Source organism: Chiloscyllium punctatum, chromosome 4 (genome assembly GCF_047496795.1).
Source record: "Chiloscyllium punctatum isolate Juve2018m chromosome 4, sChiPun1.3, whole genome shotgun sequence".
In the NCBI taxonomy this organism is placed as follows: Eukaryota; Metazoa; Chordata; class Chondrichthyes; order Orectolobiformes; family Hemiscylliidae; genus Chiloscyllium; species Chiloscyllium punctatum.
The window spans coordinates 88,555,322-88,578,131 of record NC_092742.1 but is presented as its reverse complement, the minus strand read 5'-3'; the positions used below and the strand labels follow the sequence as shown (position 1 = coordinate 88,578,131).

Here is a 22,810-nt window from a genome sequence, read left to right as displayed (position 1 = left end):
GACAGCTCCTAGAGACACTTGACAGTTTCTTTTAACAGCTTCTTTTTAACAGCTCTCTTATAGTTCCAATGAACATGACAGTACCAGTGAGTGCAAATGTCTACTTTTAACAATCCCAAACAGCAGCTTACATCTCCCAAATGGCACCTGACCCCTCCAGCAAGCGCATGAGCTCCACCAAAGGTGTCCGAGGACATTAACCAAAAGGGTACTGCTCTACTCCAAAGGGCTACCCTACCTCTCAAAGTACTCTGCAAAGTTTACACCTGATCCTACCTTGTCTAATTTGCACACACACAAGGCAGGGAAAGCACAAGGGGAAATACTTCACTTTTGCTTGTGCCATTGCATGCCTCATTTGCTAAAAATGTTATGGCAAGGGTTTTGTTGTTGGCAGTTTTGTTGGAGAATTCTGGCCAAGAGCACAGCACGAGAGTGCCTCACAAAGGAACAGGAAGGCTGGGAATGTTGTTAGAGGCAGTCAATAGCTGAAAGTGTTAACCAGGATATAATGCATCATCCCTGGAGGAGCTACCCAGTCTGTTACCAGTTTGCCTCCACTGGCTGTAATGTTTTTTTTTGTATGTCACCAACAATAATGTGACAACAGTGATAATTCCAGGGAATTGTGGAGTAAGGCTGTTGGAAGGATACTTTCTTTAGACAACTAGAAATATAAGTGAGCACTTACAGTCTTGTGCCTGCCCCTTACCACCCCCTCTCGAGAATGTTCGCCCCCTTGACAATGCCCGCTTTATCTCCCTCAGACCCGAATGCTCTGTTTTGTTATCTGTTGCAGCCAGTGTGTGTGTGTGGATAGGTCAGCTGTATTTTCGCGAAGGACAGAGCCAAACTCCAAGGCAAATCACTCCAGCAAACCACGAGAGAAGCACCCCCTTACGGCTCGTACGCAAACTTCTGTGACCTACTGTATAAGCTCAGAATAATCACAGAGCTTTAGGCCCCAATTCCAAACAATACAGAGGGCATTCAACTCAACCAAGGTGGTGAAGGGAAGGAAAGCATGCACTTCCTCATTGTCTTCCCAAATCACTCTGCAACCAATTACAGTAAATATTTTTGAAATGCTGTCACTGGTGCATTGTGGTAAATGTAACCAACAGTTTGTGTGACAGAAAGCTCTCTCAAACATCAAACTGGTGGTGACCCTATAATCTGTGCTCGATGGCGCTAGTTCAGGAATAAATATTTGCCAGAACATTAAGGATAACTCCTTTGCTCTTCTTTCAAATGGTGATGTAAGATGTTTCACATCCATCCAGCCTGGATTGAATGGGCTGAATGGACGTGAAACTTCTCATTTCTGTGGTTTCTTTGTGGCCTCAGTCTAAGGCCTTAGCTGAAAGACAGTATCTCTGGCAGTGCAGCACGCCCTTGGTAGTGCACTCAGAGTGCCTCTGGATTTTATATTCCTGTTTCTGGAGTGGGGACTGAACACAATTCCTTCTAACTCAAAAGCTTGACATTCAACTGGTTTCAGCCCCACTGGGGAACAGGGAAGTGTAAAATTAGCCCGGGCTGTCACTTCTGACAATTACCCAATGGTCCCACTAACATGTTTGGGGTCACTGCATGAGAAGAGAAATTGTTTCAGGTAGGAAATTGAAAGATACATCTAATTGCTTCTAATTGCTTCTCTGCTCTTCACCCTGTAGGGTTCTAGGCAGCATGACTCCTAAAATATTTACATTAAAGTCATTGTAATGTTGTACACTGGTTAGTTTTAAAGCCTGCAACACTGTCAGAGGTACCATTTTCTTTGGATGAGGCATTAGGCCAAAGCCTTATCAATTTTCTCAAGTGGATATGAAAGAATGTGTGCTACAAAGATCTATATTGAAGAAATGCTGGGTGTGTGTGTGTGTGTGGGGAGGGGGGGGAGGGGGGGGGTGCGGGGGAGGAATCTCCTGCCAATCCTGGCCAATTTTTATCTCTTTGTCAACAGGTTCTCTAGTCATTGTCAAGAGACTGTTTATGGAAGCTTGCTGTATGGAAATTAACTGTTACATTGCTTATATCATTTCAGCAATGGTGTAACGCTGTCTTTAATAGCATAGCTACCTGATGAAGCTCCGAAAGCTTGTACTTCCAAATAAACCTGTTGGACTATAACCTGGTGTTGTCTGAGCTTTATCTTTAATAGCATTACCATGTCTAGATGGCACAAACAGCACACAGGCACAGAATCTCCACTGGGTAACGCATGTCACTGCCAAGTGACGGATCCAGCTGCCTTCCAACCAGAACAGCCACCTATTGACCCAGCCTTCGGGCATTCAGTGAAGCCGATTTCAGTAGCTTCTGAGTGTCAGGCCACACCTCCCTAATTCCAAATCGAGCCCAGAGCTACTACCTCCCTCCCAGCAACCATGAGGAGCAGCCAGGCAGAATGGCCAGCATTACGTCATGACATTTGTCCCCACTCCAGGCCTTTTCCTGCAATCCGAGGCCTTTAACGCCACTTTTAGGCCTTTGCCTTCACTCCCAGGCCTTTACCCAACTCTCAGGCCTTTACTCCTACTCCCAGGCCTTTGTCCCACTCCCAGACCTGTACCCCACCCCAGGCCTTTGTCCCCAGTCCCAGGCCTTTGTCCCCATTCCCAGTCCTTTACACCACTCCCAGGCCTTTATCCCCGCTCCCAGGCCTTTATCCCCACTCCCAGGCCTTTACCGCACTCCCAGGCCTTTGTCCCCAATCCCAGGCCTTTGTCCACACTCCCAGGCCTTTACCCTACTCCCAGGTCTTTGTCCCACTCCCAGGTCTTTACTCCTACTCCCAGGCCTTTCTACTACTTCCAGGCCTTTGTCCCACTTCCAGACCTACACCCCATCCCCAGGCCTTTGTCCCCACTCCCAGACCTTTACCCCACTCCCAGGTCTTTGCCCCCACTCCCAGACCTTTACCCCACTCCCAGGTCTTTGCCCCCACTCCCAGGCCTTTACTCCACTCCCAGGCCTTTACGCCTCTCCCAGGCCTTTGTCCCCACTCCCAGGCCTTTGCCCCTGCCCCTCGAACTTCAGCCGCAGAAGGACCGTTTGCTCACGTGCAGCTGATGTGCCATTACTGCGTATAGAATATAAGGTCATCAAATGCACACACAGATTGATTCTGGCTGAGGGATGACTGACAACAGTTACTGATGTCACGGGAGCCACTTGAGCATGTGCACGGCCACTTTGACAGCCATCTTTCCAAATAAACGGCCAGACATTGGTTGGGGGAATAAACATTAGACCGGGGATGCTCTTTATCGAATGGTACCATGCGACTTTTTTTTACACTATCCACTGAAAATATTTCATTACTACAGATCCTTGGATGTTTGATATCTCATCATACAAGAATGAAATAGGTTCTTTATCTTATGAAAAGTAATATACAATGACATGGAGATCACTTAATCAATTGTATTATACAAGGGAGTTGGAAAGGACTTCAAACTGAATGAAGGCTTCACTGCATGAAGCAAAGTATTGATTTGAGATAATCATCATTACGACCGTAGTGATGTATAAATTATTTTAAACAATTCCAGTTTCTTCTGCTGTTGAAAATGAGTGCTTGGTTCTCAGTTGTTTGATTCACTGACTGTTACACCACTGAGATTATATTCCGCAGGTGAGTGCTGAGGTAACTCTATTCAGCAGCACCCAGAACAGGACTCTGGGGACAGTGAAAATTTGTTTCAGTGGTAATGTTTCCTGCCTCTGACTCAGACAGTACAGCATATCACACAATCTTAAGGATTGGAAATCCATGCTATCATACAACAGGGCACTCCCACCTGATGGGCGTGAGCGATAACTGTTGGAGCTCGCAGCATCTATCCACTATGTAGGATTAATCACCAATAGTTCATTGGTTAACACATCCCTCAGTGTCAGCATCAAGTCCACATTGCAGGACTTTGAGCCCATAATCTAGGCTGGCGTTCCTGGTGTAGTATTGAGAGAGTGCTATGGTGTCTATTGAATGAGGTCCTACCTGAAATGCATGATGAAATCTTTGTATCTAATTGTACTGTGGAAGCTAACAATGCGCAAATATTGTAACATTCAGGGAAATGGACATTCCAGTGGTTGCATTCAAACATGCTCAGGAACGAGGGGAGCACTTAGAGTCATAGAGGTGTACAGCACAGAAACAGACCCTTCGGTCCAACTCTGAATTAGTGGTGCTGGAAGAGCACAGAAGTTCAGGCAGCATCCAAGGAGCAGCGAAATTGATGTTTCGGGCAAAAGCCCTTCACCAGGACATGGCTTTTGCCCGAAACGTCGATTTCACTGCTCCTTGGATGCTGCCTGAACTGCTGTGCTCTTCCAGCACCACTAATCCAGAATCTGGTTTCCAGCACCTGCAGTCATTGTTTTTACCTTCGGTCCAACTCGTCCATGCTGACCAGATATCCCAACCCAATCTAGTCTCACCTGCCAGCACCTGGTCCATATCCCTCCAAACCCTTCCTATTCATATTTCCATCCAAATGTCTTTTAAATGTTGCAATTATACTAGCCTCCACCACTTCCTCTGGCAGCTCATTCCATACACGTACCACCCTTTGCATGAAAAAGGTGCCATTTATATCTTTCCCCTCTCACCTTAAGCCTATGCCCTCTAGTTCTGGACTCCCCTACGCCAGGAAAAAGACTTTATCCTATCCATGCCCCTCATGATTTTATAAACCTCTATAATGTCACCCCTCAGCCTCCGATGCTCCAGGGAAAACAGTCCCAGCCTATTCAACCTCTCCCTACGGCTCAAATCCTCCAACCCTGGCAACAACCTTGTAAATCTTTTCTGAACCCTTTCAAGTTTCACAACATCTTTCCGATAGGAAGGAGACCAGAATTGCACGCAATGTTCCAACAATGGCCTAACCAATGTCCTGCACAAGTGCAACATGACCTCCCAAGTCCTGCACTCAGTACTCTGACCCATAAAGGAAAGCATACCAAATGCCTTCTTCACTATCCTATCTACCTGCGACTCCACTTTCAAGGGGCTATGAACCTGCACGCCAAGGTCTCTGTTCAGCAACGCTTTCTGGGACCTTACTGTTAAGTGCATAAGGCCTGCTAAGATTTGCTTTCCCAAAATGCAGCACCTCACATATATCTAAATTAAACTCTATCTGCCACTTCTCAGCCCATTGGCCCATCTGGTCCAGATCCTGTTGTAATCTGGGTTAACCTTCTTCGCTGTCCACTTCACCTCCAATCTTGGTGTCATCAGCAAACGTACTAACTGTACCACTTATGTTCACATCCAAATCATTTATATAAATGATGAAAAGTAGTGGACCCAGCACCGATCCTTGTGGCACTCCACTGGTCACAGGCCTCCAGTCTGAAAAACAACCCTCCACCACCACCCTCTGTCTTCTACCTTTGAGCCAGTTTTTGTTGCTAAAGTTTCAATCAGTCACAAAACAGCCCAAGAGTTACAGGAGAGCAGTTCAAAGATTACAGTGGGTTAGAAACAGATACAGTAAGACAATGTGAGACAGAGAGACAGAGAGATACAGAAACAGGCTGTAGGTTAAGCAGACCTTCTGATAATCAACACTGCTGAGAGGACAGCTGAATTGCACTACACAATTAGGGATCAGGGAGAAATCCTAACGCCATTAGATAGTTCTGTGGAGTTAGGACCCACGGACAGTACTAGGAGCCAGTAAAGCAGTATAGTGTTAGAGTTAGGGAAGCAAGAAAGGCCTAGAAGCTGGGAGGGTCTCAGACGAAGCCTGTGAGCAGTTAATATTCGGTGTTGCTAGGAGTAGGGGTTGTGGAAAACCCATCATTATTTGCTTGAGCAAGTTTGGAAATCAAGAAAATCCTAGGAGCCATATTGGTTTGGTGAAGCTAGCTGTCTGAAAGTTGGGGTTGTGAGTCTGATCAGTCTTCCCTCTAAACTGTGTCGTCACACAGTCATTCCGAGGTTCCAGGCACGCTGATCGGCTGTCACTGCTGAGAGACTTCAGAGGTCTACTCACTGAAAGAAATACTAGAGGAAGTATTACTTGTGAGTAGGTGCTAGAGTGCAGCTTTTCAAAATCCAGGAGAACAGGAAGGTGCATTACCCGAACAAAAGTAGTCACTGGAGCAGTCATGATGTAGTGGCTTTGTAAAAGATGTGAAGTTATGTCTTCAAAAGAGAGGAACGAGGGTCCCTTCGAAAGTATTAATGAGTTTTGATGATTCAGTGTTGTCAACATCTGGGGAGTTGGTGAGAAATCAATAGGATCTATTTTGACTGTATTTGATTTTTGATATGGATGTTCAACCACAGTCTATCTGTTAGTCACATTTTCCTCAGGTTAAATCTACCTATTAGAATGTGAATTATATTAGAGTAGATTGCATTCTTTTTCTAACTTTGTTTATTGTTTATTGGTTTTTATTCAAAACACTGGAATTGCAAAGCTTCATTCTTTTGCTAAGTATCTCGGATTTTACACAACTTGTCTGGAATCATAGAATTCCTACAGTGTGAAAAAAGGCCATTCAGCCCAACAAGCCCACACTGACCCTCCGAAGAGTAACCCTCTCAGACCCATTCCCCTACCCTATTACTCTACATTTACCCCTGACCTACACATCCCTGAAGATTATGGACAATTTAGCATGGCCAATTCACTTAACCTTCATATCTTTGGATTGTGGGAGGAAACCAGAGCACCCGCAGGAAACCCATGCAGACATGGGAAAAGTGTGCAAACTTCACACAGATAGTAGCCCAAGGCTGGAATTGAACCCAGGTCCCTGGCGCTGTGAAGCAGCAATGCTAACCGCTGAGCCACCGTTATAAATAAGTTGGTGGCTGCTAACCAGATCACAGCATATATTTGGTGGCCTGGTCCCAAACAGGATCATGACAGTTGGATCAAAAACATGGCATTGCTCCAAAGCAGAAGAAAGGAGTTATCCCAGTATTAACACCAATATTTATCCCTTAATCAACATGATAAAAGAACATTATAACTAGGAAAAGGAGCAGGCTATTCAGTCCCTTGAACCTGCTGTGCCATTCAATGTGGTTGTGGCTGATCTTATCTTGGCCTCAACTCTACTCTACTCTCCATAACTCTTCACCCATTACTAATTAAAATTCTGTCTATCTCCTCCTTTAATTTATCCAATGTCCCAGCATCCACTGCACTTTGGGGAAGTGAATTCCACAGATTCATGACCCTTTGAGAGAAGTAATTTCTCCCCTTATCCAAAAACTGTGATCTCACCTTCTTGATTATCCTGCACCTGGGGAAATATTCGCTCCATATCAATCCCCTTCAGCATCTTGTATACCTCAGTTAGATCTCCTCGCATTCTTCCAAACTCTAGACAGTGTAGTCCCAAACTGCTCAATGTCTCTTCATAAGCAAACCTAACACATTTGGAATCAATCTAGTGAACCGCCTCTGAACTGCTTCCTGCTTCCAACGCAATTACCTCCCTCTTCAAGTAAAGGTACAAAGACTGTATGCAAAATTCCAGAGGTGCAATCTTATTAAGGCCTTGTCCAGTTGCAGATTACACAGATTATCTGGTCAATGTTGCAATGTTGCTTATGGGAACTTGCTGCGCACAATTAAGCGACTGCATTTCCTACATTATGACAGTGACTACACTTCAAAAAAACAAATTTCAGTTTGGGTAAAATGCTCTGATATCCAATGGTTTTGAAAACCACTGTATAAATGTAAGTCTTTCTTTCTTTGTCATCACTTTTGTATATGTGGGGATTTAATGTGTGCAAATTGCCCACATCTCTTCCTACCTTACAGCAATTCAAAAAGTACATTATGAGGTATCTTGGGATCGCAAAAAGCATTAAATTAATACAAGGTCCTTCTTTCGCTTGTAAGTTAGAATTAGAGCTACAGTGTATGATTTCGCTCAGTAGTACAGAGATTATTAGGATCTCTGTACAATGAAGTTTCTGCTTGTCCAAACTTATTGAACTGTTTGAAGGGATTATTTAAAAGAATGGTGAATGCAAGATGGCCGATGTTGTACATCTTGACATTTTTCAGAAGGCTCATTGATGAATTGCCACACTGGAAGCTGGTGGGTAATGTAGCATCTTGTGGAATTGTCAAGCATGGTGGCAAATGGGTTGCCTTGACATAGATAGGATGGGGCAGGAAGCAGATAGCTGTTAACACTCATGGCTCTGTGTGGGTATAATAAGATTCATCACGTATAAAAAGATTCCAACTTATCGTTGGGGCATGTAGAGAAAATATTACAATGAACCTTCTCAATACTGCACTTGATGCTGACAGTGAACGACAAGAATAGTTAAGTATTCCGCTCAGTGATAAAACGCATAACGGCAACAGTCTGCGAAAGAAAGTTAAATATTTAACAATATTTCGATAGATTTCCTTTGTGATGCTGCCCAATTCATTAACAGTGATAGATCAGTTATGGTGCTCTCCAGGAGCAGAGCCAATGATTGTGTTTGTCCTTGAAACTCTGATTAACTCAGGGTCAATTATCAATTAAACAATAGTTCTTGAATAAAATTACAAAGGCAACTTTCTGGCTCAGTAATGCTATTTTTTTTTCAGTTAATGGCAATTTATCTAGGACTCAGGCTTCTGCATAATTCCATTGAAGTATGCATTTAGTTTCTGTCTATAGTCCATGCAGCTTATGAATATGGACCAAGTGCTGCAAGTTAGAATGAGTTCAGATACATTGGCACAGACTCAATGGTCTTAGGGGGCTCTTCTGTGCTGTGTGACTGTATGAATTTATGAAGGTGACAGTCTTTGTACATTTGTATATTGTGTATTTATTTACATCACACCAAACTGGAGTAAAGAAGCTGCAGTCAGTTGGGCCCTGACCTTTCACCTCTATGGCCTTTGGTTACCTCTACCTCAGCCTGATGAGACAAAGGTCTCCTCCGATTATAAGCATCCTGCAGATGCTGGAATTCTGAAATAAAAACAGCAAGAGCTGGAGGGACACAGTAGGTCTGGAAGCATTCTGTGGAGAGAGGAACAGAGTTAATTGTTCAAGTCCAATATGACTCTTTTTCAGAACTCTAGTTCAGACCCGAGAGACTAACTTTGTTTCCCTCTCTAAAGATGCTGCCAGACCTGCTGAGCATTTTCTGTTTTTGTCTCCCCAGTTGTTGGCTGAGGGACTCTTATTTTGCATGGACATAGGCCAATTACATTCTTCCAGTTCTGGCCTCTGATGTACCCTCAAATTCCTTCCCAGTGCTACTGACAGCCATGCCTTAATTCCGGAACTAAATACTGGAATTCTATCCTGAAACGTCTCTGCTTCTCTACCTTTCTCTATTCTTCCAAGGCATTCCTCAAAATGTGCAATTTTAATCAAGATTTTTGTCACCCATTCTAACATATCATAATATGCCTCGATGTCTTACTATGTAAAACGTGCTATATAAATGCAAGTTCTTAGCAGTCATTGTGATATAAGGAAATGGTTCTGAAAGGATTAATGTTGGAGATTACATCAAGCTGTACCTGTTCTGGTTATATCACACAGGCCTGGAGACAGAATTGAGGAATTTCTTTTTTCTTTATTCATTCATGGGATGAGGGCATCACTGGCTAGGAAGTATTTATTGCACAGAGGGCATTTAAGAGCCAAACACATTGCTGTGGGTCTGGAGTCACATGTAGGCCAGGCCAGGTAAGGATAGTAGTTTCCTTCCCTAAAGAACATTAGTGAACTAGATGGGATTTTCCTAACAATCGATGATGGGTTAGTGTCATCATTAGACACATAGTTCCACCATTTGCCATGGTTGGATTTGAACCCAGGTCCCCAGAACATTATCTGGTTCTCTGGATTAACAGTCCAGCAAGGGACTAGATTGGGTTGGGATATCTGGCCGGATGGACAAGTTAGACTGAAGGGTTTGTTTCCATGCTGTACATCGCTATGACTCTGTGACTCTAATACTACCACAAGTCTATTGCCTCGCCCTGCTAGATCCTGATGGGATCAGACATACTATGACTGGCTCCTGTTAGCTGTTGTCATTATGCCTATACCTGTAAAGCTAAAGTAACTTGAGACAAATGGCACTTATCGTTTAAGCTTCACAAGTGGTTCATTCTCATGTTAACTAAATAGAAACTGAGATATAACAAAGACAGGTTCTCTTTAGGAACCAGTGGGTACTGAAGAGACCCTGAACAATGATATTTCGTCTTAATTTTGATAAGTTTCTGTTCCAGTTCTGTTGACCATTTGATCAGATTTTGTTACAGTGCCCCACCCGAGGATAGCTAACTTGATTCATGTTTTGTTTAAAAGAGTAGAAAGGAGGGCTGAATGGCAAGGGCTTTTCTGGTGCAGAGGCAGTGTCCGGCCTGAGTTCAAACATCATCTGCTCAGAGATGTGCAGTAACATTCCTGAACAGACAGATTCAAATTATCCAGGAAGAAGGCAAACCTATATCCCCTGCCACAAGCTACCATTTGTTTGCTCCACTGCCGTAGAACAGTCACGAACTTCACTATATTAACACTTCCCACATTCTGCACTACATTCTATGAATTTGCAAAGCTCACTCAGAAAAGTAATGTAATGCCAGTACAGTAAGGATTGATTTTCTTTGATTAAAAATTCATTATAGATTTGTAAGAACCTTTATGTGCAAATTGGCTCAATGATTACCTCTTTGAGGGATTCATTGGAGAATTATCCAGAAGCAAGCCTTTTGATTATTAGAGATAATATAAGCAGATTTAGCAACATTGCTGCTAATGAGATACGGTGTTAAAATGTGGATTTCAGCCTTGGCTCATTTAGTAACACACTTACGTCTGATTCAGAAGGTCAGGATCCCACACCAGGGTTCCGAACACTTAATCCAGCTGGATGCTCTTGATGGAGTACTATCGAAATTCAACATCTATGTAGGAGAGGCAATAGGGGATCCGATGGCTACTAGGGTGGTCTCGATGGGGGACCTGTACAGTACGATGATGGACATGATTTAAACTGTAGTGTTGGCATATAATGATGAAGGCTGCAGATGTTACACCTAATGTTGCACCTCACTGGAGTAGCACACTGGAAATTGAGCCTGAACTATTCCCTGAGTCATCACAGAATTTAAAGATTTTTAAAAAGTACTCAAAGCTTCCCAATTTCAGGCTGAGGTTGATAGAAAGCACAGACCAGATTTTACTTTGCAAATGATGCCTATAACGTTGAGAACTACACACAGGGTGGTTCATATGTGAAATGAACTCCCAGATGAAGTGGTAGATGCAGGTGCAGTTACAACATTTAAAAGGCATTTGGACAGGCACATGAATAGGAAAGGTTTAGAGGGACAGGAGTAGGCAGATGGGACTGGTCTGTTTTGAGATTATGTTCAACACATAGGAATTGTACTGAAGGATCTGTTTCCATGCTGTATGATCCTATACTCTATGACTCACAGGCTCCTATTTCATTTCAAGGGCCCGATGACTTGCAAGGCTGGGAATTGGGAGACAAACGTTACCCTCGGCGACCATAGCTGATGATCCTGTTACATAACTCCCTGAGTGAAGCCAAGTGTAAATATGACACAGCACATCTCTTAATCAGGGCCATCATGGAGCAGACATTAGGTCTCCTGAAAAAGAGGTTTCAGTGCTTGGATCATTTGGGGAACAGGGAAAAGCAGTGTGCATTCCAGACATAGTGTGCCACATAATTCTTGCGTGGAGAAAGTGAGGACTGCAGATGCTGGAGATCAGAACTGAAAAATGTGTTGCTGGAAAAGCGCAGCAGGTCAGGCAGCATCCACGGAACAGGAGAATCGACGTTTCTTCAGAAGGGCTTATGCCCAAAACGTTGATTCTCCTGTTCCTTGGATGCTGCCTGACCTGCTGCGCTTTTCCAGCAACACATTTTTCAGCATAATTCTTGCATAGTGTACTCTGCACAACTGGGCCAGGCAAAGAGGAGGATGTTGAATGCTGAGGAGCTGGGAGACCAGGATATTAAGTACACCACCATTTGTATGAAAGAATTCAGAAGCATCAGGCACTACTAGCTAGACAGGGCTTAATTGTTACCTGGTTCCAGTTGATCAGAGTTGGCTGCAGTGATCACTCACTGACTGTAAACTAGCCAGTGGTCAAAGGCCACAGTCATTGCTGTTCCAAGAGTCTAATGCAGCTTCTGTTTGCTTGTGGTTCAATCTTGCTGTTACTGAATAAAATTGAACATCTTGAGCTATTTGAAGACTTCCCTGTATGTGATTGCCCCACATTGAACAACGAGAAGATCCTGGGCTACACTGGTTACATTGTAAAGTGTGGCATTGACTTTGGCAAGGTTGTAAGGTGAGAGGAGGCTAAGGATGGGTCAACTGTGCATCTTGGCACTCAAACAGCGAGACTGGGAGCCTGGATGTGAAGTGTCAACCATGCCACCTATGTACCTGAGAAGCATTGGATTTGAAGTTGCTCTCCCATCATGTACACAGTGAAAGGTATCTCTGAACTGCTAACACTTGACTGGGTACACAGCTGTACTTCAAAGATGGTGCTGGTGCTAAGAATCCCAGGATATCCTGGCAATTTCCAGAACGTATGCTTAGGGCAAGTCAAAGAACAGAATGATTGGGAGGTCAGTGGGGCTTGGTCCAAAGCAAATGAGGAAAGCTTGAGATGATAGCACAAAAGACTCACTGGGCCTCACTGAGAGAAACTCTCCGTGAATCAACACAAAGCTGATTTCCACTAAGACACCTAACAGAAATCCTCATAACTAACAACATAATTCAATATAAAATCCTGAGGCAACTGGACAGAGTTGATGCTGAAATGGTGTTTCCCCTCATGGGACAGATGAGATCTAAGGGACACAGTTTGATAATGAGGGGCCTTTCATTTAAGATGGAGATGAGGCGAATATGTTTCCCTTAGACAGTCAAGAGTCAATGGAACTCTATTCTTTAGGGTACTGAAGACCATTGCATATTGTTCAGGCATAGCTAGATTCTTGACTAATAATGGAGTGAGACCATATAAGAGAGAGGCAAGGAAGTGGACTTGAGGCTTCAATCAGACCAGCCATTGCTTTATAAACTGGCAAAGCAATCTCGAAGGGCTGAATGGCCTACTCCTGCTCCAATCTGGGTGGGATACTGCTTGGAGGGTCAGTGTGGACTTGTTGGGCCAAATGGCCTGTTTCCACACTATATGGATTCTATGATTCTGTGGACAATAAGTCTCTGCAGGTGATCAAAAATGGCAGACAGTGAGAGTAAAACGTCAACAGTTGAATAGCAAGTGAAGGCGTGATCTGTAATCCGATTAATTGAGGCAGAGAGATAACTACAAAAAATTTAAAAAGAGGTAGTGCTGGAGACAAACCAAACGGCAACATGATAGCTGTAAGAGTCACATGCCGAGGGTCTAGCCAAAGTAACAAGTAATCCAAAACTGTACAAACTAATTAAGGTACAGAGATCATAACACATTATCAAGGTGATGGTGTTAAAACAGGACAGTAAGGAAGATTTTACAGACACAGAACAGTACGATGTGGTTCAATGTAGTGTGACATAAACCCAAGATCACAGTTGAGGCTGTCTTCATGGGTACGGAACCTGCCAATCAGCTCCTGCTCAACGATTCTGCATTGTTGTGCATCTCGAAAGCCACCTTGGAGGACGCTTACTCAAAGATTGGAGGCTGAATGTCCCTGACCACTGAAGTATTCCCCAATTAGAAGGGAACATTCCTGTCTGCCGGTTCCTGCATGGTGTCCATTCATCTATTGTCGTAGCATCTGCATGGTCTCTCCAATACACCATGCATTCTGGCCTGCAAAGAATGAGATAAACAACATTAGCCGAATCACGTGAGTATACGTGGTGGACAATCTTTTATTAGGTGTTGACTCGAGACATTATGTGAGAACAAGGTACAAATTAACGACTCAACTTTGGTGCAAAGAATGTGACCTGCTTCCGTTTTTGACCCTTCCAGCCACATTAACTGAGGAGATCCTGTTGCTGGGAGATGGAGGCCTACGTCGGATTCCACTGCAGGATCAGCTGCAGTATCCAGGCCATGGATATCCTTTATACATGTTTAGGAATGGAATTGAGGGTTTTTAGAACAAATATACACTGTCTGCAGTAATGAAATATTGGCCTGCATCGATTGACATCTTCAGAAAACCTCCAGCCACAGTCGATGATAGGATCACTGACATCATTCAGCTGATTTAATACAGCAGCTAGCAAGAAAGAAATACATTTTCTGATGAAGAGATTTTGCCTCAAACATCAATTCTCCTGCTCCTCGGATGCTGCCTGACCTGCTGTGCTTTTCCAGCACTACACTCTCGACATGCATTCCCATAGGATCTATTCTGACTTCAAAATGCCCCATTGTACTCTGTAGCCAGTGAGACAGGTTTTGAAGTGTGAACACTGTAAGAAATAAGGCAGCCCATTTGTGTGCAGAAATGTCCCTCCCAGACAGCAGTACAAATACTAACATCAGTTGAACATGTCTTGTAAAGATGTCCTGAGATATTGAGGAATTGTTACCACACAGGATCTCACTATGTGAATACCTTTTCTGAGTTTGGTAAGAGATAAAAAAACTCAGGTCACTCCCAGGGAAAAGCAAGAAGCACAAATTAAATATTGAACTAACCCTAGAGCACAAAATAAATCTTAAGACATAGAGAGAGAATTATTGGATCATTGCTAATAGTATCAATTGGTCCCAATACAAACTGGGCATCTGATGGGTGGCCAACTCAATATTGCTTGCTTTGCACAGTTTCCTAGATAAATGCTTTACCCTTCTGTGCTATTGCTGATAACAACTCTTCAGCTAGAGCTATTATTTGTATTCCCATTTCATAGAGTCATAGACATGTATGGCATGGAAACAGACCCTTCGATCCAATCGGTCCATGCCAACCCGATATCCCAACCCAATCTAGTCCCACTTGCCAGCACCTGGCCCACATCCCTCCAAACCCTTCCTATTCATATACCTATCCAGCTGCCTTTTAAATGTTGCAATTGTACCAGCCTCCACCACTTCCTCTGGCAGACCATTCCACACACACACCATCCTCTGCGTGAAAAACTTGTCCCTTAGGTCTATTTTATATCTTTCCCCTCAACTTATGCCCTCTAGTTCTGCACTCCCCCCACCCCAGGGAAAAGATTTTGTCTATTTATCCTATCCATGCCCTTCATGATTTTATAAACTTCAATAAGGTCACCCCTCAGCCTGAGACACTCCAGGGAAAACAGCCCTAGACTATTCAGCCTCTTCCTATAGCTCAATCCCACCAACCCTGGCAACATCCTTGCAAATCTTTTCTGAACCCTTTCAAAGTTTCACAACATCCTTCCGATAAGAAGGAGACCATTTCCCTAACCTTGCTGTTGCTATTAGGTGTCTTACATAGAGTTGAGAGAGTATTGCTGCAAACTTACAGCAGGTCAGGCAGCATCCGAGGAGCAGAAAAATCACCGTTTTGGGCCGGAGCCCTTCATCAAAAAGGGCTTCGGCCTGAAACGTCGATTTTCCTGCTCCTCAGATGCTGCCTTACCCACTGTGCTTTTCCAGCTACACATTCTCAACTCTGATCTCCAGCATGCAGACCTCACTGTCTCCCTGTCTTACATGAGTGCTTACCCGCATTCAGGGCGGCACAGTGGCTTAGTGGTTAGAACTGCAGCCTCACAGCAACAGGGTCCTGGGTTTGATTCCAGCCTCAGGTAACTGTCTGTGTAGAGTTTGCACATTCCTCCTGGTGCTCTGGCTTCCTCCTGTAGTCCAAAGATGTGCAGGTTAGGTGGATTGGCCATGGGAAATGCAGGGTTACAGGGATAGGGTAGACTAGATTCCCTTCCGGATTATGGATTAGTGGTGCTGAAAGAGCACAGCAGTTCAGACAGCATCCAAGTAGCTTCGAAGCTACTTGGATGCTGCCTGAACTGCTGTGCTCTTCCAGCACCACTAACCCAGAATCTGGTTTCCAGCATCTGCAGTCATTGTTTTTACCGAGTAGATTCCCTTCCGCCCAACAAGTCCAAACCAACCCTCCGAAGAATAACCCATCCAGACCCATTCCCCTACCCTGTATTTACCGCTGACTAATGCACCTAACACTATGGGCAATTTATCATGGCCAATTCACCTGACTTGCACATATTTAGACTGTGGGAAGAAAAGCACCCGGAGGGGACTCACACAGTCACGGGGAGAATGTACAAACTCCACACAGACAGTCGCCCGGGGCTGGAATCAAACCTGGGTCCCTGGCACTGTGAGGCAGCAATGCTAATCACTGAGCCACCATGCCGCTCATAAGAGACCATGCCGCCCATGGTAAGGAGGAAATATATGGAACCAATCAGCCAAATGGCCCACTTCCACACTGTCGGGATTCAAAGACACCACCTAAATATTCTGAAACTGTAGAGAGAGGTGAGTAAGTATTAAGGTAAAGAGATCAATCAAAGTAGAAGAAAGATTTGTAAAATAGTTATAACACATTCAGCCCATCAATGTTTTTTGCCTAGCCTATCTTGTAGTTAAATCACAATCCTTTTTTCTTCTGATAACTTACCCCTCCATTTTGTACTTCTTCAACACACCAGCACTGGGCTCTTTTCCAATCCAACATATTTATTTTTCATATCAGAGTTAACGTTTTGGGTCCAGTGGCGCATCCGCTGAAGTGATGGTAGCTAGGAAAGTGCAGAAGATATGGTGGAGGGAGGGGGTAAGGAGTAAACAACAGGTGAGATAGAGGCCAAAGAGAGAGTAGAACAGTTGGACAGACAAAGGGGTGGATAATGGTCAGCCTAGGAAAATGAATAGCTGCTAATGGGGACTATTTAGTGGCTAACAATGGATTTTGTGTAATAGCAGACCAAACCAGCCTCTGCTTGAAAAGATTACCCCTCTGGTCTTTTTAAAATCTTTCCCCTTTCGCCTTCAACCTATGCCCTACAGTTTTAAACTCCCCTACCCTTGTCTATTCACCCTATCCATGCCCCTCATGATTTTATAAACCTTTGTAAGGTCACCCCCTCAGCATCCAATGGTCCAGAGAAAAAAAGCCCCAGCCTATTCAGCCTCTCCCCATCGCTCAAACCCTCCAGTCTCGCTTATCTCGCATTGTTCATCCAGGTGAAATTTCAAATCAGTGAAATACTTTTCGACTCCATCCTCAGTAAGCTTAGCAGAGATTTTCAATTGAATCAAATCCCTCAGCGGATTAAGAATCATCTGGAGTTACTACCTCCTTTCAGCTGACTTTCATCTAAGATTTTCTCGAGTCACTTTGTCCAATTTCCTTACTGCTTTGGTGTTTAAGCTTTTCAAGTGGGTGCGTTTATGAAACAAGCTGCCAGAGGAAGTGGGAGAGACAAAATAAAAACTGCAGATGCTGGAATGCAAAGTAGACAGACAGGGGGCTGGAAAACACAGCAAGCCAGGCAGCATCAGGAGGTGGAGATGTCGACATTTTGGGTGTAACCCTTCTTCAGGACTAGAGGTGGGTGTGGGGGAGATGCAGATAAAGGGGGAGGCGGGGGCAGGGTGGTGAAGTGGGGATAGGTGAAGACAGGCAGTGGTTGGTCACTGGGAGGGATGAATCTGGTTGGTGGCAGGGTGGGGTGGAGGGGGTTGGGAATGGAGTCGGGGGATGGAAAGGAACGTTTTTTTTTAATTGGAGGACTCGGTGTTGAGTCCTCTGGGCTACAGGTTGCCCAGGCGGAAGATGAGGCACTGTTCCTCCAGTTCGTGGTTGGGTTCATTGTGGCAATGGAGGAGGCCAATGATGGTCATGTCGGAAAGTGAGTGGGAAGGGGAATTAAAATGGGCAGTGACTGGGAGGTCCGGTTGATCCCTGTGGGCCCGGCAGAGATGCGCGGCAAACCGTTCCCTAAGTTTATGTTCGGTCTCCCCGATGTTGAGAAGACCACATCAGGAGCACCTGACGCAGTAAACTAAGATGGAGAAGAGGTAGGTGACCCTCTGTCTCACCTGGAGGGACTGTTTGGGGCCCTGGATGGCGGTGAGGGGTGTGCTGTACCAGCAGGTTTTGCATCTTTTCTGGTTTCAGGGGAAGGTGCCTGGGAGTTCAGAGGGATTGGTGGGGAGAGTGCCGCAAACCTAGAAGGGAATGATCCTTGCAGAAGGCAGAGAGGAGTGGGGAGGGGAAGATGTTCTTGGTGGTGGTGGGGTCCAGTTGGAGTTGGGGTAAGTGGTGGAGGCTGGTACAATTACAACATTCAAAAGGCATCTGGATGGGTATATGCATAGGAAGGGCTACGGGCCAAGTGCTGGCAAATGGGACCAGGTGAGGTTGGGATATCTGGCCTACATGAGCGGGTCGGACTGAAGGGTTTGTTTCCGTGTTCTATGCCATACTCAAGGCCTGTTTGCTTTTATCACATGTTTACAATCACCTGTAAGCACTGACAGCAGAGCCGTGATTAAATATCTTATCCAAAAGTGGCACTCTAATTTTTGCAGCCTTCCCTCAGTGGAGTATGTAAGAAAATAGACAATAATCCGCATTTCTCTTCATTAGAGCAAGACAGCTGGTTAGATTTTGCTTGAGGGGCACTACTCTGCAGACAGGCCTCCATGAACTACAACAGCCAGTTGAATCCACACCACTGGCATAATTCGGCAGCTTGCTCTGGTCAACAAAGTTATCCAACCATCCTCCTGCCCCACTGTACTGGACTATCAGCCTGGGTTATGCTACATTGGCGAAATCCTTCATTGACAGCATAATATTAACAATAGGAATAAAGCAGCATCTGAACATTATACCTCTTTATACCCTCGCATTACTGATCAGGAATGCTGAGACCTTCGAGTGTAATGGAGCTTGTGGAAAGGGCCGTCACATCCCAATCCACAAATCCTGTCGGATTTGGTGGGATTGTAGCTGCCTCAATTAAATGTGGAGGAAAGTCTAGGCAGATCACTCCTGTGACACCAGCTGGAAAGATCAGGACATTTTATATCTGCTCAGTAAGCACACAATATGTCCAAATCAATGAGGCTGATCCACAGGGACAGCAAAGATTGATGTAGGAAATAATAGATGCCGGCAGTTAAATCCCATGTGCAGCTGATAGTAAATGATGTTTAAAAGGTGCATTGATTAAACCTTTGTGAGCCACGCCACTGTAAGCATGTCCACATGGGAGCACATTCCTTCAAAATGACTGAGGAACTGCTGATTCTGAGAGGGACACATACAGTTGACCAAAGAAATGGTTAGAAACATTAATCAAAGGGGAAATGGACAGAAAGGGAAAATGCAATCCAAAATATACTCCGACAAACCCAATAGGATCCAGTAGAAACTGAGACAGATAAATTCCCTCAGTGTGAAAGTAACATGAACAGCATTGGACGAGAGTGTCTGCAAATTTGCTGAGGAGATGAACAAGTTTGATACCCTGTCTGATGAAAGAACAACGTTGCAGAGACTTGGGAAGTGAAACAGAGAGTCATACAGTCACATAGACCCTTCAGCCCAACCAGTCTATGGCCGACCATAATCCCAGACTAAACTAGTCCCACCTGTCTGCTGCTGGTCCATATCCCTCCCAACTTTTCCTATTCATGTATTTATCTAAATGTCTTTTAAACGTTGTAATTGTATCCACATCCACCACTTGCTCAGGAAGTTCATTCCACACGCAAACCACCTCTGTTTAAAAGATTTGCCCCTCATGTCTTTTTTAAATCTCTCCCCTCTCACCTTAAAAATGTGTCTCCCTACTCTTGAAATCCCCCATCCTAGGGAAAAGACACCCGCCATTAATCCTTTCGATGCCCCTCATGATTTTATAAACTTCTATAAGGTCACCTCTCAACCTCCAACGCTCCAGTGAAAAAAGTCCCAGCCTCTCCATATAACTCAAGCTTTCAATACCCAGCAACATCCTGGAAAATCTCTTCTGAACCCTTTCTAACTTAGTAACATCTTTCCTATAACTGGGCGACAGGAACTGGACGCATTACTCCAGAAGAGGCCTCAGCCTTGACTCAGTGAATCGTTGGGTCAGTAGGACGTGGATTTGTGCTTCACTTGAACAGATAGGTTGCACTTCCTCATTGCTGTTGTCCACGCAACTAAACCGAGTCTGTACCTCACCACAGGGTAGGTGGTGCATTTTATTTGCTGCCACCATCCTCCGTGAATACAGCATTCCCAATCCTGCTTGGTTCAGTGTGGTAGAGGTAAACCACTTTCTGGTCTAAGTAGAACAGATACTTGTGCCAGGCAAGGGGTAGCTTATCGTAGGTTAGCAGCCAATTCCTGTTATATTGATATAGTAGACAATGTAACAAAGATTTTGAACATCATCTGAACGTTAGGTCTCATTCCTTTGCGACCCTAAGCTATCCCCAAGTCCAGATTATATCAACCTAGTGGATGGTGTTTTAGACACCCCTCAGTATTACCACTTTCAGACACAGACAACAATTCCTGGTACATCAGGAATGCTGACTTGGGAAATGGGGTCAAGAATCCCTACAGTGTGGAAACAGGCCATTCGGCACAATAAGTCGAAACTGACTCTCCGAAGAGCATCCAACTCAGACTCAATTTCCCTCCCCTCCCCCCCCCCCACCACACCCAATAACCTTGCATTCCCGATGGCTATTCCACTTACCCTACACAAGCCTGGACACTACAGGCATGGCCAATCTGCCTAACTTGGATTGTGGGAGGAAACCAGAGCATCCAGAGGGGACACATGCAGACATAGGGAGAATGTCCAGACTGAGAGTGGAATTGAACCCGGGTCCATGGCCCTTCGAGGCAGCAGCGCTAACTCACGCTGGAGATGTCTCAGGTTAGTTTGGCACAATATTGGAGATGTGCTGAGGCATGAGGGAGGGGCCAAGTCAGATTCACCGGGATGCTGCCCAGTGAAATGGAATCCCCTCTACAAAGTAAGACTTGGGAAAATTGGAGCTACTTGCATGAGAACAAGGGAGAATTATGGATTGATTTAGAACATAGAACATTACAGCGCAGCACAGGCTCCTCAGCCCTCGATGTTGCACCGAGCTGTGAAACCAATCTGAAGCCCATCTATCCTACTCCATATGTTTATCCAGTGACCATTTAAATACCCTTAAAGTTGGCGAATCTACTACTGTTGTAGGCAGTGCATTCCATGCCCCTACTAATTTCTGAGTAAAGAAACTACCTCTGATATCTGTCCTATATCTATCTCCCATCAATTTAAAGCTATTTCCCCTTGTGCTAGCCATCACCATCTATTTGGCCCTTCGAGCCTGCTCCACCATTCAACATGATCACGGCCAATCTTCTATCTCAATGTCATATTCCAGCTTTCTCCTCATGACCCGATCAAATCTAAAAATGTCTCTATCGGTGAAAATATTCAGTGAATTGGCCTCCACAATTGGCCTTCTGTGGTAGAGATTTCCACAGGCTCACTACTTTTTGAGTGAGATGTTGCCTTCCTTCAGTTCTTAATTGTCGACCACCTATCCTGAGACTGTGACCTCTGGTTTTAGACTCCCCAGTCAGGCAAAATATCCTCCCTGCATCTATCTGGCACTGTTGGCAGTTCATGATTCAATCAGATCCCGTGCCACCCTCCCCCATCCTAAACCCTAGTGAATGCAAGCCCAATCAAATTAATTTCCCCTCAGAGAGCAGCTTTGCTATCACTGGTACGAGCCTAGTTACTCTCCCCTACACTCCCTCAATAGCAAATATATCTTTTCTTTTGTAGGGCCACCAACAGCACTGCAGGTGTAGTCTTACTAAAGCCCTGTATTAATGCATTAAGCTATCCATCCCTACTTCACCTTGCAATGAAAACCAATGCCCCATTTGCCTTCCTAATTGTTAGCTGAACCACCTGTCTGCTTTCATTGACTGGTTCTGAATGTAAGTTTGCTCACTGAGCTGAAAGGTTCGTTTTCAGACGTCTCGTCACCATATGAGGTAACATCATCAGTGAGCCTCCGGTGAAGCACTGGTATTATGACCCGCTTTCTTTTTATGTGTTTAGGTTTCCCAGGGTTGGTGATGTCATTTCCTGTTCTTTTTCTCAGAGGGTGGTAAATGGGGTCCAAGTCGATGTGTTCGTTGACTTTGGGCTGGTGTCCAAAGGCACGTAGATACTTTACTACATGGACGCTCCCCAGTATATCACCATTTAAATAATACTTGTCCCTTCTGTTTTTCATACAGATTACATTTATCTACATTGTACTGCATCTGCCATGTCTCACTGAAATTGCCCAAATCACCTTGAAGCTTCCTTGCAACATCCTGACAACTCACAATCCTGTAACATCGGCAAACATGGAAATGTTGCAGTTGGTTCCCTCTTCTAGGTCATTTTATTGATTTTATTGTTGTCACATAGATTCATAGAGACATAGCAATGTACAGCATGGAAACAGACCCTTCGGTCCAACCCGTCCATGCCGACCAGGTATCCCAACCCAATCTAGTCCCACCTGCCAGCACCCGGCCCATATCCCTCCAAACCCTTCCTATTCATATACCCATCCAAATGCCTCTTCATTGTTGCAATTGTACCAGCCTCCATCACTTCCTCTGGCAGCTCATTCCATACACGTACCACCCTCTGCGTGAAAAAGTTGCCCCTTAGGTCTCTTTTATATCTTTCCCCTCTCACCTTAAACCTATGCTCTCTAGTTCTGGACTCCCCAATCCCAGGGAAAAGATTTGTCTGTTCATCCTATCTATGCCCCTCACATT

General features: G+C 44.6%; 1 protein-coding gene across 3 annotated transcripts in view; it reads right to left on the bottom strand.

The window, feature by feature from the left end:
- Positions 1 to 13,302: 13,302 nt before the first annotated feature.
- The window catches only part of LOC140476512 (coiled-coil domain-containing protein 177-like), a 34,954-nt gene continuing 25,446 nt past the window's right edge, over positions 13,303 to 22,810 (bottom strand). The window contains exons 2-3 of one of the 3 annotated variants that reach the window (XR_011960496.1): positions 15,691 to 15,824; positions 13,732 to 13,845 (exon numbers count right to left, since the gene is read on the bottom strand). Coding sequence is in view for 1 of the 3 variants with exons in the window: in XM_072569253.1 (XP_072425354.1) it covers positions 13,647 to 13,845 (199 nt within the window). In the remaining 2 variants the exon portion in view is untranslated. Of the gene's footprint in view, positions 13,846 to 15,690; positions 15,825 to 16,627; positions 16,749 to 22,810 lie in introns of those variants that run through there. The other 2 variants (XR_011960497.1, XM_072569253.1) reach the window with 2 other exon arrangements.